A 15,552-nucleotide genomic window follows, 5' to 3' on the forward strand; every position below is an offset into this window, starting at 1 on the left:
TATGTAAATTATTTTGAACATTCATAAATATTTTTTCTGACCGACATTAACATGCCCGCCACTTGCTTCTGTCGAAATTGAATTACCCTGTGATTTTAGTTTTATTTACAGTTTTATGGGAACATCAATAATTTTAGATTTTTCAGACTTGACCACTGTGGTTAATTAGCTAATTTTACATATATGGAAACAGCGACAATGCGAAATTGCCAAAAGCAAAAGAAAAATATTCTTTGGGAAATAAAATAAGATTTTTATGTGAATGAAAATTATAATATAACATTCAGAGTAATAACGCAAGTAGCGCCTCATTACTCTGCATGACTTTTAGAAGTATTTTTTATATTTACCCCGTATTTGAAAAAATGGAGTACCTAACTCAAAGTAGGTACCATTTAAAATAAAATTATTTTGAAAATAGAATTTTCAAATATTGTTATGTTTTTTTCTCCAAATATTATAATATTTTTATTTTGTAAAAGAAATTACGCAAATTGTTTATTTCCCGTAAATGGAAAGTTTTCAGGTAAATAAATATATCTGAATCATTTTTATTCATGAATATTTTAGCCTGTTTATAATGAAGAAAATTTTAAAAACTTTTAATATGAGTTTGAGGCTAAATATTGTATACAAATAGGGAAAGTAATTGGTTATGTAACCCAAACATTTTTTTAGGATGATTGTGAATCTCAACAGGAAATGTTTACAATGGCACGTGATGGGGAAAAGGAGGCTAGAGAAGCTGAATCATTGGCTCAAGGATCTAGGTTAAGAAAAAGGCAATTGCCCGTGGACAATACACAATCTTTAAATGCCAAATTCGCCAGGGAAGCTGAAAAAATAATCAAGCTCAGGGTAAGTTTAACAGAATAAAATGTAAAAACATGAAATTGACTCAATCTTCTTTTGTGGTTGGTTTTGCTTGTTCAGGTGACCTCAGATGCAATACATTGGCAATTGAAAGAGCGAGTCAAAGATTTGGAAGCCATTAAAGATAGACAGTCCCAGAACTTAATAAAACAGCAAATGCAATATGAGACTTTGGACACAAAGCTGCGAAATGAGTTAAGATTAAGGGAAGACATAATTAACAAGTAAGGACTTTAATATGTACTAATATTTAACTGTTTTTATTGATACATAGCCTTTTTCGTTAGTGAGGGAATGAATACCTTCTTCAAGGAAACTTTCGCATACATGTTTAAAAAATTAAAAAGTTCCTAAGTATTGATGTTCAATCATTGGGTTAAATTTAGTTTGACTGTTCAATGTTTATAAAGTGATCACTTGTCAGCAACAGCAGGCATTGCAAACTTATTTATTTACATAAACGGCAACAGTGCGGTAAAACTATGTAGGATAGATGCGCAAATATCAAGATCCGTAGATTATGTAAGGCTGAGGTAAGCATCGTCGGCCTCGTGGTGTAAAGGTCAGCGCGTTTGTCTACAATGCAAGAGGTCTCGGGTTCGATTCCCGACATGGTTGGTATGAAATATTTATTTAAAAAGGGTGTTTTCACACTAGAATACTTCGTAGCCCCTGGACTGGTACCGGAAGCATAAGATTGATCATCTTACCTTCATGTAACAAAAATGATCAAGAGACGCTGCGATTGGTGTGCCGATACAGTGCCCTATGCACCATCAGGTGCGGAAAGGGAATGATGATGACGACAAGGGCGGGCAAATTGCCTCAAGGTAATTTCTTCCTACCTACCCAAACAGTTCAGTTTGAGAAAATTAGAAGTGTATGGACATACTCTAAGTATATTAATACAGATTCTTACACAAAATTTGAAACAAAGATATGCTAAAAATCTACACTATACCGTGACGAGAAGACAGGAGATGGGAAGGAAAAAAGGAGAAAGGAAAAATTCAAATATTTACATAGTGATATTTCAATCTTCATTTACAAGGAAATAAATAAGGTGTCTCTACCATTAGTAGGTAGATTATTCCACAATGTTTTGAGTATTTTCAAATGTTTGCAGATATTGTTGAATTAACTAACTGGTAAAAGAAGAAGTATGAACATTGAAAAATTATTTTCAGGCATTGCCTAGTAGGTGAATTGGTTCAGCTGGATGAATCTCACCCACCACAAAAGTCACCAGATGAAAGAATGGAGGAAATGTGGATGTTCGAACATAGGCAGAATGGTGAATGTTACACAGGGTGTAAAGTGGCCACTTAAACCAGCCAATGACAGGTGGTCATAAGCCCTGTAGATGCCTAGACTTCTATATTCCCTTCTCAAAAGTGTTTTCTTTCTCTGCTGCAAGATATTTATATTATTCCACAATCGAGCAGCTACTACTGTGAATGAGGAGACAAAAAAATAGACCGGGTGGGTATTGAAAGGGTTCTCTCGTTACCAGAACGAAGAGATAGTTCATCTTGTGATACAGGTTGGAAGAGCTCTCTTAGATAAACAGGCTGTGGGATTATTCAAAATATTGTGAACAAGTGATAGAATGTGAATGTTTCTTCTATGTCTGATACTGGGCCAGTGTAGTTGCGTACGGTATTCAGTTGTGTGGCCAAATTTATGAAGATTAAAGATATAACATATACAGACATTCTGCAATCGTTACAACTTTTCAAGTAGTTCAGAATTAGCATTTGGGTAACATACATTTGTATAATCAAGGAGTGGGAGAAGTAAGCTCTGGACTAATGTTTTCTTTCTTGCCAATATTCAAACTGCTAGTTTAGTACTAACTTCTTTAACCTGATCATGCCACCCTAAATGTTTATGTCTGATAATATTTTTTTGCTAAAGTCATGAATGGAGTTTCTGTGTCATTTATTTTGAAAAGAGGGAGTATGGGAACATCTACTTTAGAATACATTTTTTACTACCAAAAAGTACAACTTGATTTTTTGTTGGATTTATGAGAAGTCCATTATTATTGGTCCATGAAGAGATATGCTCAAGTGCATGTGACATTACTGATCAATGTCATCGTTTTCAAAATGAATATATAATTGCAAATCATCAGCTTATAAATGGTAAGAACAGGGGAAGTTTTGGGTTATTGGATTGATAAAAAGGGAAAACAAAAATGGAGAATGTACCCCCCCCCCCCCTTGTGGCACACCGGCTGAGATCAATCTAATCTAATCTGAAAGGAAATCTGTCATTTTAACGCACTGCTGACGGCTACGTAAGTATGCTGAGAACCAATTTATTACGGATGAAAATGGATTTAAGGACTTAAGTCTGCCAAGAAGCAGGTCAAAACCGAAGCCATTGACACCAACGCCTTGTACTCCGGAGCCTGAGTGGTGGTGTGTAGATGAGAGGTTGGCAGGGGTCGGACAAATGTTCTATCAGAAAGCTATAGAAATGTTAGAGTATTGCAGGAAGAAGAGCATACAAGTCCAGGGGGACTACTGGTTTGTAAAACTTACCAGACGCTGCGTGACTCATATGAGAAAGCAATCCTGGCCATTACCGACATACAATTAGATGTAGGGGTTCCTCTATTTTCAGGGTGGCAAATACTCGCTCCATCTGCGCTGTGGTTGAGCAACACGCTGCTGCAGCCATCAGTACCCTGACTCGCTGTGAGCAGGATCGCCAGACGCTGTGTGATGCGTATGAGAAGGCAGCCCTGGCAATTAACGACATAAAAATCAGGAGCCAACAGTTCCAGCAGAGACAGAAACTAATAGTAAAGGGAGTCCAAGATAAATGTTTGTATTTTAAAAATTGTGCCAAAACCAATTTTTTCTCATTTATATCACTTAACTATTAAAGACCGCTGGGTCAAAAATATACGTGCGTGGCGGTGGTTGGTCAGATTAGACCGAGTTTTGAAACTCAAATTTTAGGTATTTTTGGGGGTTTTTCATACCATTTGGTCATCGAAATTTGTTCTGAATCAATAAAAACAGGTGCGGTAATGTTTTGTGTATGATTTTGAAAAGGAAAATCACGTATACAAATTACTTTACACATAATTGATAATTTTCAATACTACCGGGTTAAATCGGACCCATCTCTCCTGGGTTCATTAATAATGAGAAACTTGAGCCCTGCGGGAAATTGAATACAATAAATGCTTTCTTGTGCGCGGTAAAGAATGAAGCATTCAATTGTATGGTAAAGTTTCCTGAAAATGTACAAAAAAAAAACATTTTGATAAAAACGAACTATTTTAAACGACGTCACTGGTTCATATAAATCAACCAATGATGAGAGAGTTATGGAAGATTTCCGGTTTGCTTGCTGTGAATGGGCAGAACTGATCAAAAATAAGCGGAAGAGAACCTCTGACTTCACACGCGGAGTTATTTCAGAAATACAAAACTTTAAAAATTGTAGCACTGAAAATACGATATATAATTTTTTGGCTTAGTTTAATAGTCTATTAACAAATATATATTTTTTTTAAATCCACTGAACTTCCTCATTGGTAAAGTTAATTAAAGATTTGTTTATTTATTTTTAAAATTAAAATTAATGTTCACTAACTGAGGTTTCCCGTGCCCAGGGAAACATTTAAAATTATTTGGAAACATGCCATGAATACTTATTAAAAAAAAAAACTTTTAACATTTATATTCTAAGAAGAAATGAAGGCATGAGTGGATAAAGGTGTTATGTGACAAAAACAAATAGCATAGATATTTGGGGTTAAGTTTATAAAATAAAACCTTTATTCGCTTTTAAAATTGGGTTTCTGTTACCTTTTGACATAAAATCTTCATCCATTCATGTCTTCAAATATCTCATCTCAGCGTTACAGCACCACTTCCAGAGGATTTTTTTAGCACAGTCTTTTAAGAGTTTAATATGTTGATGTATAAAATTTACAATAGTTATATTTTGTATGTGTGCAAAGATGATGCTGAAGTATTCCTGAGGAAGGAAATGGAGAATAACCGGAAAAGGGAAATGGAACAAAGCAAGGAGTTGACAGACCAGCTACGGATACAGATTGACCAAGCTAATAGCTTAAACACCCTTTTAAAGGGACATAATGATAGTGTCGCTGATGAAAACAATCTAATCAAGTCACAACTCAGTCAGGTGGGTAGAAACTCGAGCGATTTATCAACAGCAAGGCGAACTTGTTTGAGAAGGGAATATGATTCGCGCAATTAATATAGAAGTAAAGGCATTTGTAGGCAACCTAGTACCGACACCTGGGATAAGTCCGCCTCGGAGTGTAGAGGTTTGCCTGCCACATTTGAGGTCCCGGGTCAACATGAAATATTTATTTTGAAGGTGGCTCTACGCTGTAACATTTTACTGTCTGAAGCTTAAAACTGATTATCATCGTACCTTCCACGTTACAAAAAGGATCAATGTATGCTGCAACGATGTGCATTTTGCACCACCGGATGCAAATTGGAAAATGATGATAATTTGTCATGAGCCTTTCAAATACCTGCATATCCATATTACCTTCTCAAAAAGTTTCTTCATCTCACTAGAAATATTCGCCCATCTAAATAAAATCTCTTTGTAGTTCAATTATTTGTCTGTCTTAAAACTTGTCTATAAAGACTTTGACATGAAAATGTTAATAAAATTATAAACTTTTACTTATACCAGGTTTATAAATATGGCCTTATTTTTTTTTTTACTGCAACAGGTCGAAAGGACCAATTATAGTAGTGAATTACAGCACAGGCTTAAAAAGAAACTGTTATTGCGATCTCTCCGGGAAGCAAATCCAGAAACTCCGTGCTCAAAGTGTGTCTTTTTTTGAAAAGTTATAATTTTTAATAGCATATTTCGGGGGCTTAGGGTCATAAGGGCGAAACTACAAAAAATGCTGTTTTGTGTTAAGTACTAATCTGATATCCAAACAAAATATCCTGTTAGTGACAAAAAGATGAAACTCATCCGATAAGTAGTTACCTAGATAAATTTGTGTGAAACTACAAATGAAGCGTTTTGTTTAAAGTCAGAAGAATAAAACACCTTTTACATGATTTTGTTAATTTACTAATGTAAGCGCAAGTTAGGGTCATATAGACGAAAGCGTAGTTTCATATTTTTGTCTCTAAAACATTTTATGCTCTATTAACTGTATTTTTTATTTTCTTTATTTGTTACCCTTAAAAGACAGTATTATTTTTTGAAAACTGTTTTATCATTTATCTCAAAACTGTGTTTTTGTAGTTTCGCCCTTATGACCCTTAACCCCCGATTTATAACTGCCAATAGAAATACTGTTTTAAAAATTATTCAATTGGAAGGAATTAAGTTGTTTTTTTTTTTTAATTTCAGGTTAATGAGGAACTTAAAAATCTAACAGTAGATTTTTCAGCATACAGAGAAAAATCCATTAATCAAATTTCAGATTTAACTTCCGCTTTGAAAATAAATGATTCAGAGTAAGTAAATAATAGTTTTCTTTATCTGAAATGTCATGTAAGTTGTTCTGTTATAACTTTATTGTCCTGAACAGGAGCATGTAACAGTCGGCGACAGCTGGCTGCTATTATTTGAAATTACAGATTCTTCACCATTAAATTTTAATAGCTTACTATACGAACTTTTTGGGTAGATATTTAATATATCTGTAAAGTTTGTGTGGTTTTGGAAGCATTATTTTGAATGACAGATTCTTTATTAGATTTAGATTGGGATCCAAAGAGCAAAAAATATATTGTAAGGCCCAGAGGGCGACATACGTGCCTAAAATCCTAACCAACTGAGGCCCGCAGGGCCGATAAACTTAGACCCGTAGGGCCGATAACATGACGCTCGAAGGGTCAAATTTTCTAGCATGTAACAGTTGGTGATAGCCGACTGTTTCCTTATTATTTAAGAATGATTTTTTACTAAATTAAATTACTGATTTTTTAAATGGTTATTTGGGAGTTTTAATTAAACCTTATATTATTTGTGTTCATTAATATTTTTTGAATGCATAATTTCTGTGGCATTTAGGTAAAGAGGTACATGTCACTATAATTGAGAAAATAAGTTAAGTATGCAGATCCACTCCAAAAGGTCTACGGAAGGTTGGATGAAGAGATAAACATTTATTTGTTTCAGTAATTAAATTGATTGAGATCGTATTATTCGAAGATACTATTAGGTAAATAAGTATAAGTAACTTGTGTAAAAATTGCTTTTAACAACATAGAAAAACCAAATATGAGAAGAATCACAACATGACTTGTACTGCTCCACGTATTTTATTCTGAAGTTTATGCATTTCAAGTTTATTCTAAGATAGCACCCAAAACTTTATATTAAAGGAAGTAAATGCCACAGATTTATAGATTTATTGAATTGATTAACTAATTCTCTTTTATTTTAGATCCGTTTTAAAGAATAAACAAATCGAAACTATAAATATCCAGTTTAATGAATTGAAGAATATCAATCAAGAAATAGAAAAGAATAAAGATGTCGCGGAGAAAAGAATTGAAAAAACTGCACAACAGTTACAGAGTTTAGAGACTTTATGCCGACAAGAAGCATTGGAAAAGACGGTAAGTGGTACCTGCCCTGCCCCGCATACATACATTTATTCAAAACGGGAAATTTCACGAAGGTGTTACTTATTCTCACTGTAAATGGGGGTCGGTGCCAAACGAGCTCCTGACGTCACTGCGACCCGGTAGATGTATCATGATGGGTCCCTGTAAATTCAAAGAGCCGGGCTACCGACTGAAGGGCAAATGTAGGTGGTGCACATATTGTTATATTCATTTATTTATCTCTAAAGCCGCCCTTCAGACCAACCGTTGATTGCCTTGTGGTTGGTGCATTTGACTATACCACTCGATTCCCGACATTATTGATACGAAACATGTTTTATTATTATAATTCATGTTGATTTTGGCCTGTTATTATGAAATGCACGAGTATTATTATCTTGCCTTAGCAAAAAAATGATCAAGATATACTACAATCATTCATTTCCCAATAATATTATCCATAAAAGAAGGGTAAGGAAGATTCATGGTTTTACATTTTTACATTTTTAATTGCTCTTAATTGACACAACTTTCCTCTTTTATCCATAAATAATATAAAAATTCAAAGGTTTAACTACCACCAAAATGTATGTACCGGATCGTGGTCCGGTAGGTAGTGTCGCAGACTTATGTAACTGAGGTCCAAAACTCGAACCCTGCTCTACCACAACCTGATTCTCATTTTATAATATTGAGTTATTTACAACTCGGTAAAAATATTCCCCAAAATAAGTGCACTGTAAGTAGGCATTTTCTAAATGGTTAAATTTACTTGACCAATTTATGTTGCAATAAATGTATTTACATCCTCATATTTAGTAATATGTATTTGAGTGTACCAAATGCTATATTTTATTTCTTACTTTATACATTTTGTCTGTGTGCCATTCCTTTTAAAAGCCCTTTAGGGGTTTATGTGGTTTTAATGTGTTTATAATAAATTTATCTACACGCTATTATAATTATACTCAGGAACTAGAATACAAATACAAGATGGCATTGGAACTGGAAACTAAGAAGATTGATGAAATTTCAAAGGTAATAAAATAAATTTTATCTACCAAATAATGTGTTACCTAGACGTAACTATAATTCAACCAAAAAAATACTGTTTTATTTTGCAGAATCATCAAGAAACTCTTATAGAGCTGAAATCCATTAAAATTAATAATGAGGAATTGAATCATCAGATAACTAACTTAACATCAGAGTTGGCAAATCAAAAACAAGATAATAAAAATAATTTACTCGCTTTACGGGAACAGCTGAATATAGTTCAGGAACAGTTGACATCAGCTAGAGAACAATTGTACGTATTTTTTTTAGATGAGTTGTGGTCTGTGGAAGTGTCGTAAACTCCGGATCAGGAGGTTCGAGATTCAAATTCCGCTCTACCACATCTAGTTTCTAATTTTTCAACTTGTTACATTAATAATTAAAAGAAAGTGTCAAGGCCAAAATTAAAGTAATTTACTACGACTTTCAAAAATATGTAAAAGGTCTTTTGGAAGAATTTCGATTACCGACGGCCTCAAGTATTTTTTTACCGATTTATTTTGTAGGAATCTCGAAACAAAAAGTGTGTCCCATTTAGAGGAAGAAAAGAAGTCCTTAGAAAGTAATGCAACTTCTTTGAGTAACACTTTGACTTCTCTCATGTCCCAACTGAAGACCAGTACTGACCTCCGGGCGAGACAGGAGAAGATTACCGAACAGATGAGAAACGAGGCTGATGCCTTCAAGGCTATGCAACTAGAGAAGGAAAAGATCAGTGAACAACAGAACCGAGTAAGTAAAACATAATTTTTTTATACATTTTGTTTCTCTTTTGAAAATGCCTATATTGTTTAACAATGAAAGCGACTACCCCTTTGCCGAAACTGTTCACTGCCAATTAAAAAAAAAAAAACGATTTAGCAATAATTTAATATTACTTTGCAATTGGCCGCAAAAATAACAAAACATAAACATTAAAAGTTTTCATTGTATCCCTCACAGCAGTATGGGCAATTTGTGATCAATCCCACATGGTCAGTACATTCACATTATTTATTTATTTAAATCTTAAAGTAGGGCACACATATCATACATATTGTTATGTGTGTTCTAATAATAACATTGTAAATATATTTAATTTAATTTATCTATACTTCCCAGATCGCTCATCAAAAGGAACCTGCTTTGAAATATATTTCAACAACATGTGCCATTCTGCCATGTGTTGAGCTGAAACAAAACAAATGCTTATTATATACTTAACGCCATTTTTGTGAAAATCGCCTTAAGGGCGCTGTAGAGTAAATAGATATCCCAACACGTCTTGCAGCTACAGACCGCATAGACTTGATTGATATAGAAAGATACATAGATAAATTGCTAAACTATGTATATTAATTCACATTACGTACACATTATCATTAGTTATGATAGCTGGAGGGGGAAATATATCATCTTGAATTGAAGAATACTTTTTATTTTAAATGTTAAAAAAGGTCACATAAAAATAATCCTGCTTGTGTTCTAAGAATGACATGGAATTATTATTTCATCAATTTAGGTTTTTTTTTTAAAGGAAAATCTGCTTAGCCTCTATTTTAGAGGCTTGTCAGCAGGTGGGAAAGAGGGGCTATGGAAGGAGTTTTTGAAAATACACCACAACTCCCTGACCAATTGAGAAAATGATCTTTCTTGGATTTTTTGTGCAACTGCCGGGAATCGAACTCGCGACGCAAGTTTCTCAGTTGGCCGTCTAACCAACTGCATTTAAATGTCTCCTATGGTCATATGTGTATGTGTATGCATATGCTTTATCCCGTTTCGTGAAAATGTCCTTTATTATTTAATTTTTTTACTATACTATATGAATTTTTTTTTGTCTAAAACATTGATTTGAGAATCCTCACTAGTACAACTAATTCTAAGGAGGACTACATATAACTCATTTTTGTCTTTGCTCAGATGTCTCAATTTTTTTTTTTTAGTTCTCATCTATTCCAAGTCAAATATTTTTAATAGTTATAGAGTGTGCTCTGGTGGGACAGTTGCAGCTTAAATTATTTATCCATATTAAAGTAATAATATACAATCTTAATATTTCAAAAAATGTTTCCACTTTTAATTGTATTATGTATCCCCCATTTAGCAAAAAATGGCTTAATGTCTCATGAGGTTGGGATATGTGACGTTATTGATCTATTTTCTATACCTACTCTGCATTGTAAATATATGTTTCATATACTTCCAATACACGACATGTGTTTTTGATACGTAACACTAAGGGCTAGTTCAGACACAACAGAAAGTGAGTGATTTGCGACCGCCGATTTGTGACCGATAATGTTTGATTGCCAAAACACAGCAAACTCTTCGATGAAGTGATTTATATCATATATCAGGCAACTAAGCGTTAGGCCTAGTTCAGAAATGGCGATCGCAAATCGCTCTTTTTCCGCCATTTACGTCTGAACTAGGCCAAACGCTTAATAGTCTGATATATGATATAAATCACGTTTTTAAAGAGTTTGCTGTGTTTTGGCAATCAAACATTATTTCTCATCGAAAACAAAGGTATTTAAAAGGATTTTCTTTTTCAGCTCATTGAAGAGGAGTTTTTTACCGTTAAAACTTTGCTCAAGAATAAAATCGACCAATTTGTAAGTTGATGTTTTGAATCACAATATTGTTTGGGGAATATGACTTTAATCTAAATTTGTTGCAACAGAAAACAGTTTTGAGAAGGGAAATGTTTCCCCCCCCTCCCCCCTCTCCCTACTCGTTGCTAGGGAGTAAATCAAGCCTGTCTACAAGCATTTGGACATCCTCAAAATATTATTTTATTCTTTTAAAAATAATATTATGATTTTAGCTTGTATTTGTTTCCAATTTGACTCTAGTGACCATTGTAGTTCCGTTAGATTTCTATATCTGATACTAATTCATATTTCTCTTTCGATAAAACCACCGCATACCACGTTATACCACAGGATGCATGTATTGGTTATCTTTCGCCACTTAAAATCGGATTCATTTATAGGTAACCATAGTAAAAGAAGTCTTTAATTAGACCTTTTTAAGGGCATTAATATTTTTAAATTCAATATTTTGTGGGATACTTTTATTATTTATTTTACCACAGGAAAGTTTGAAAGACAAAAATGTTTCGCTGCAAAATGAATTGACAACAAGTTTGAACAAGTTTGAAGAAATGAAAAAAACTGCCAAAACTTCAGTACGTAGCGATATTATAAAAGAAAACAAGTCATCACGATTCACCATTCCTGCAATGAAGAACACCACGAAAAAGGAGGCTATTCAAAAAGGAGGGCATAATGTAATAATAATGTATTTTCCACTACTAGAAATATTTCCCTTATTTGTATTTATAGATGTTCCCAAGCAGGTAACGTTATTACTTAATGCTTTAAGCTTGCTATTTTATATTTCTAGAAAAATTACTACTGTGTACATATTTATTGTTCACTGAACCCATCACCATTTTATAAATTAATATTATAAATGATAATTATACTAACATTTTTTTGAAATTCTCATATAAACATGGAAACTATCTGTTTTAGACTGAAGCTGATCCAAAAATCGTACTATTTAATAAAAAACAACTGCTACAAGGGGAAAAACCTTCGGAGGTAGACCCCTTCCTTAGTGACAGCAGTTTTGATGGTTTTGTTTACAATGTAAGAAACATTCTAAAAATACTCTATTCAAATCTAAATTTATCTAGCTCCAAATTTGCTAGCTCACTAAGCTAATAAATTGTTGAATAGTATTTTATTGCATAAACAGAGGTAAGCTTGAACACTCGTAGAATATCTGCATATCTGTTTACATTTCACAGCTTATCAAATGATATCTTTTTTCTTTTTTGAGTACAGTCCGTTCAAATATTTAATAACTATTGGTTTATGTGTGTGTAACAAGAAGTTATCATTGAAATCAAGTGTGCCTACTAACACAAACTAAATTTGTTCGTGGACTTCACAGACAGGCACTAACACATTAACATAGGGTTGTTAAACATTCAAACGCACTGTGCTTCACACGAGTCAACTGTAAAACAACGTTATGTACACTATAGAAGAAGCTCCACAATCCTCAAATAATATTGTTCCTCTTTTCTTTCCTTTCTTTTAGAATTAATATTTTTACTTAATTTCTTGGTCACATTGTTTTTTGGAACCAAGAATTCATATCGCGTCTATTATTAATTTATTGAATAGGTAGTCATACGTTTAATGAGATATTGATTTTGTAATTACCTGATAATATGCTTGGTAGAAAGCCTGATAGTACATAATAATATTCTGTTAAAAATATCAGTTAATGATTACACATTTAAAGTATGAAAATTATTGATCAAATTTAATATACTTAGGCGGATCTCATCAAGCGACAATACCATGAAATGATGTACGGTGTAAAACCGACTACATCAACGGAAGCATCAGCTAAGCAGCAGGTCTGTACTGATTTTCTAAAATTTAAATTTAAGTAAAGTAAATACTTTAAATTAATTTCATTTTATTTTTAACTAGGGTGCAAAATCTTCAAAGAAAAAGAAGAAATATTCTAATCTTGACAAGAAGTCGAAAAATAATATGGAAGATGAAAAGAAGGATATTTGTTTCATAAATAATGAATCAATAGTAAAACCATCTCAATAACTACATTTGAAAATACATCTTCATGTCAAATAGTATGTGAGGCTATATCTAGTTCATAATTTAGTTTACTTTAATATAAATTAAGTAATCATTATTATTTAATTATTAAAACATTACTGTCTAAGCAGAAACTTGTCTTCAATTTTATTAAAAAACACTTTAAAAATACATATTTACTAATATTTATAAGAAAACTTTATTAAATGTTATTAACTATTTGTATAATTAACATCTACTGGTTTCGAGACGTACTCGTCTCTTCGCCAGGACACATTAATTATACAAATATTTAATAAAATGTTTGACCACAAAGTGAACACTTTATTGTTAATTTTTATTAGAAAAAATAACAATATTTATAGAAAGCTAATTTATAAACATAACTTTTGTCATCATGTTAATAATTTTAAAAATAAACTTTCATTTAAAACTTCAACTGTATTTTAATATTATCTAGGGGTAAAAATATTAAAGAATACCCCATCCAACAAATCTTAACCAAACATATGTCTGAATCATCCCCCTATGTAAAAATGCTAATATTCTTACCCTAGTTGCAATATGTGCCTTCATATATTTTGTGTACTTCTTTAAGTACCTATTCATATTAATTAGGTAATACAGAGTCACAAGTATAAGCTAGCGGTGGCATAAACATGAACTAATTTTTTGATGAGATTTATCTATGGACTTCTTTACTGTTATCGTTGTTGTATTGAATTTTTTTCAAGTTATTTGATACTAACAAACCCCAAAGTAATACCCCGTAGCCATGCCGAAAGTCATAAAAAGTGGTAAAAGAGAGACTATTTCTAAAAGTTAAAGCATTTTTTGAAAGGGAACTAAGAAATAATGGGCAATTAATTCCATTTGAAAAACTGGATGCTCGCTTTGCTGCTATGATCGGTAGGTGTTGTCATACTTTAAGATTAATTACCCTACTTTTTCAAAGATATTTTTTTAATAGATAGATTTTGTGTAGTAAATAAAAGATAAAATAAATATATTTGTGTAAATGTGTTTTATAAATTTATTAATCCAAATTTTTTTACAGAACTAATGTTTTTTTGTAGGTGTATCTAAACGGTTTGTTCAGAGAATTGCTCTCGAAGGAAGTTAAGCCGAGGCTTCTTCAACAAAAATAGCAACTCCTGGAAAGAAGAGAAAGAGAAAAAACACTACCAAAATTGAGAACGATTACTGTGCCATCAGACAAAGAGTTTTGTGTAGTAAAAAAGGAAGTGCCTACCATTCCTAAACTGCTTATTAATCTGAGAAACGATATTAATTTTTAAGGAAGCTGTGAAACTTTAGGAATGATTCTTCTGGATGTGTTATGTCACCATGGCTGTTCAACGTGTATATCGATAACTGCATGAAAGAACTGAAAGGCTTAAGAATGGGAGCAAAAATGGGTGATTTAAAAGTCAATTGTCTTTTGTATGCTGACGATGCTGTACTCCTTGCTAATAACAAAGAGGAACTGCAATTCTTGGTAACAAAGGTCTACGATGTATGCAAGAGAAGCGATTTGCTGATGAATGTCGATAAATCGAATGTGATGGTTTTTGAAAGAAATGAAAGTATGACTAAATGTGAAATCACTGTGAATGGAGTTATACTAAAACAAGTAGAGGAATTTGTGTATCTGGGAAGTATGTTCACTAGGGATGGAATGACTGAGAAAGATATTGAAAGGAGGGTGAGTGCCGGGAACAGAGTGAACGGTGCACTTAAATCGACCTTGGCAAACAAACGTTTATCGCAGGAGGCTAAACTAGCAGTTCACAACGGAGTTCTTGTGCCAACATTAATGTATGGGAGCGAAGTATGGAATTGGAAAAATGATGATCAAAGTAGGTGGAAGCTGTCAAAATGCAATCCCTCAGGCAAATGTGTGGTAAAACGATGTATGATAGGTGCACGAATGTCGAGATCCGTGAAGTGTGTAAGGCTGAGACAAGCATTATCGACAAAATCAAGAAAGGAGCTCTGCGCTGGTTTGGACATGTAGAACGAATGGACAGCGAGAGAACGGCTAAGAATATTTACAATGCGAATGTTGATGGATGCAGAAATAGAGGAAGACCGAGAAAGACATGGCATGACCAAATCCAACAAATACTTAAAGATGGACATGTCAAAAGTCGGAATAATCGGCGCGCGTGCATGAGAAGATGTATGAATGTAGAGGAAGCGAGATCTGTATGCAAAGATAGAGTGTTGTGGCGTTCTATCCTCTCTGCCTACCCTTACGGGGAAACGGCGTGATGGTTTGTTGTTGTTGTTGTTGACTCTTCTGGAAAAAAGAGCAATTATGATGGAACGGAACGATATCCAAGAATGAAGGGAACGGTTTTTATTCAAATTAAAAATGACCAATTAAATAATGATAGATGACCAGTCATATA

General features: G+C 33.3%; 1 protein-coding gene across 1 annotated transcript; it reads left to right on the plus strand.

Annotated features, from left to right (window-relative positions):
- Positions 1-413: 413 nt before the first annotated feature.
- Positions 414-13,273, plus strand: LOC148280179 (uncharacterized). The gene is made up of 15 exons (XM_088228802.1): positions 414-526; positions 679-858; positions 934-1,097; positions 3,505-3,707; positions 4,859-5,046; positions 6,256-6,362; positions 7,298-7,472; positions 8,433-8,498; positions 8,585-8,769; positions 9,023-9,248; positions 11,054-11,113; positions 11,596-11,790; positions 12,038-12,154; positions 12,853-12,936; positions 13,013-13,273. Exons 1-15 carry the CDS (start codon positions 512-514, stop codon positions 13,139-13,141), a joined length of 2,094 nt encoding a protein of 697 aa, XP_088084928.1. The 5' UTR covers positions 414-511; the 3' UTR covers positions 13,142-13,273.
- Positions 13,274-15,552: the final 2,279 nt, after the last annotated feature.

Source organism: Micrasema longulum, unplaced genomic scaffold (assembly GCF_059751315.1).
Source record: "Micrasema longulum isolate JH-2025_06_02 unplaced genomic scaffold, ASM5975131v1 h1tg000609l, whole genome shotgun sequence".
Classification (NCBI taxonomy): domain Eukaryota; kingdom Metazoa; phylum Arthropoda; class Insecta; order Trichoptera; family Brachycentridae; genus Micrasema; species Micrasema longulum.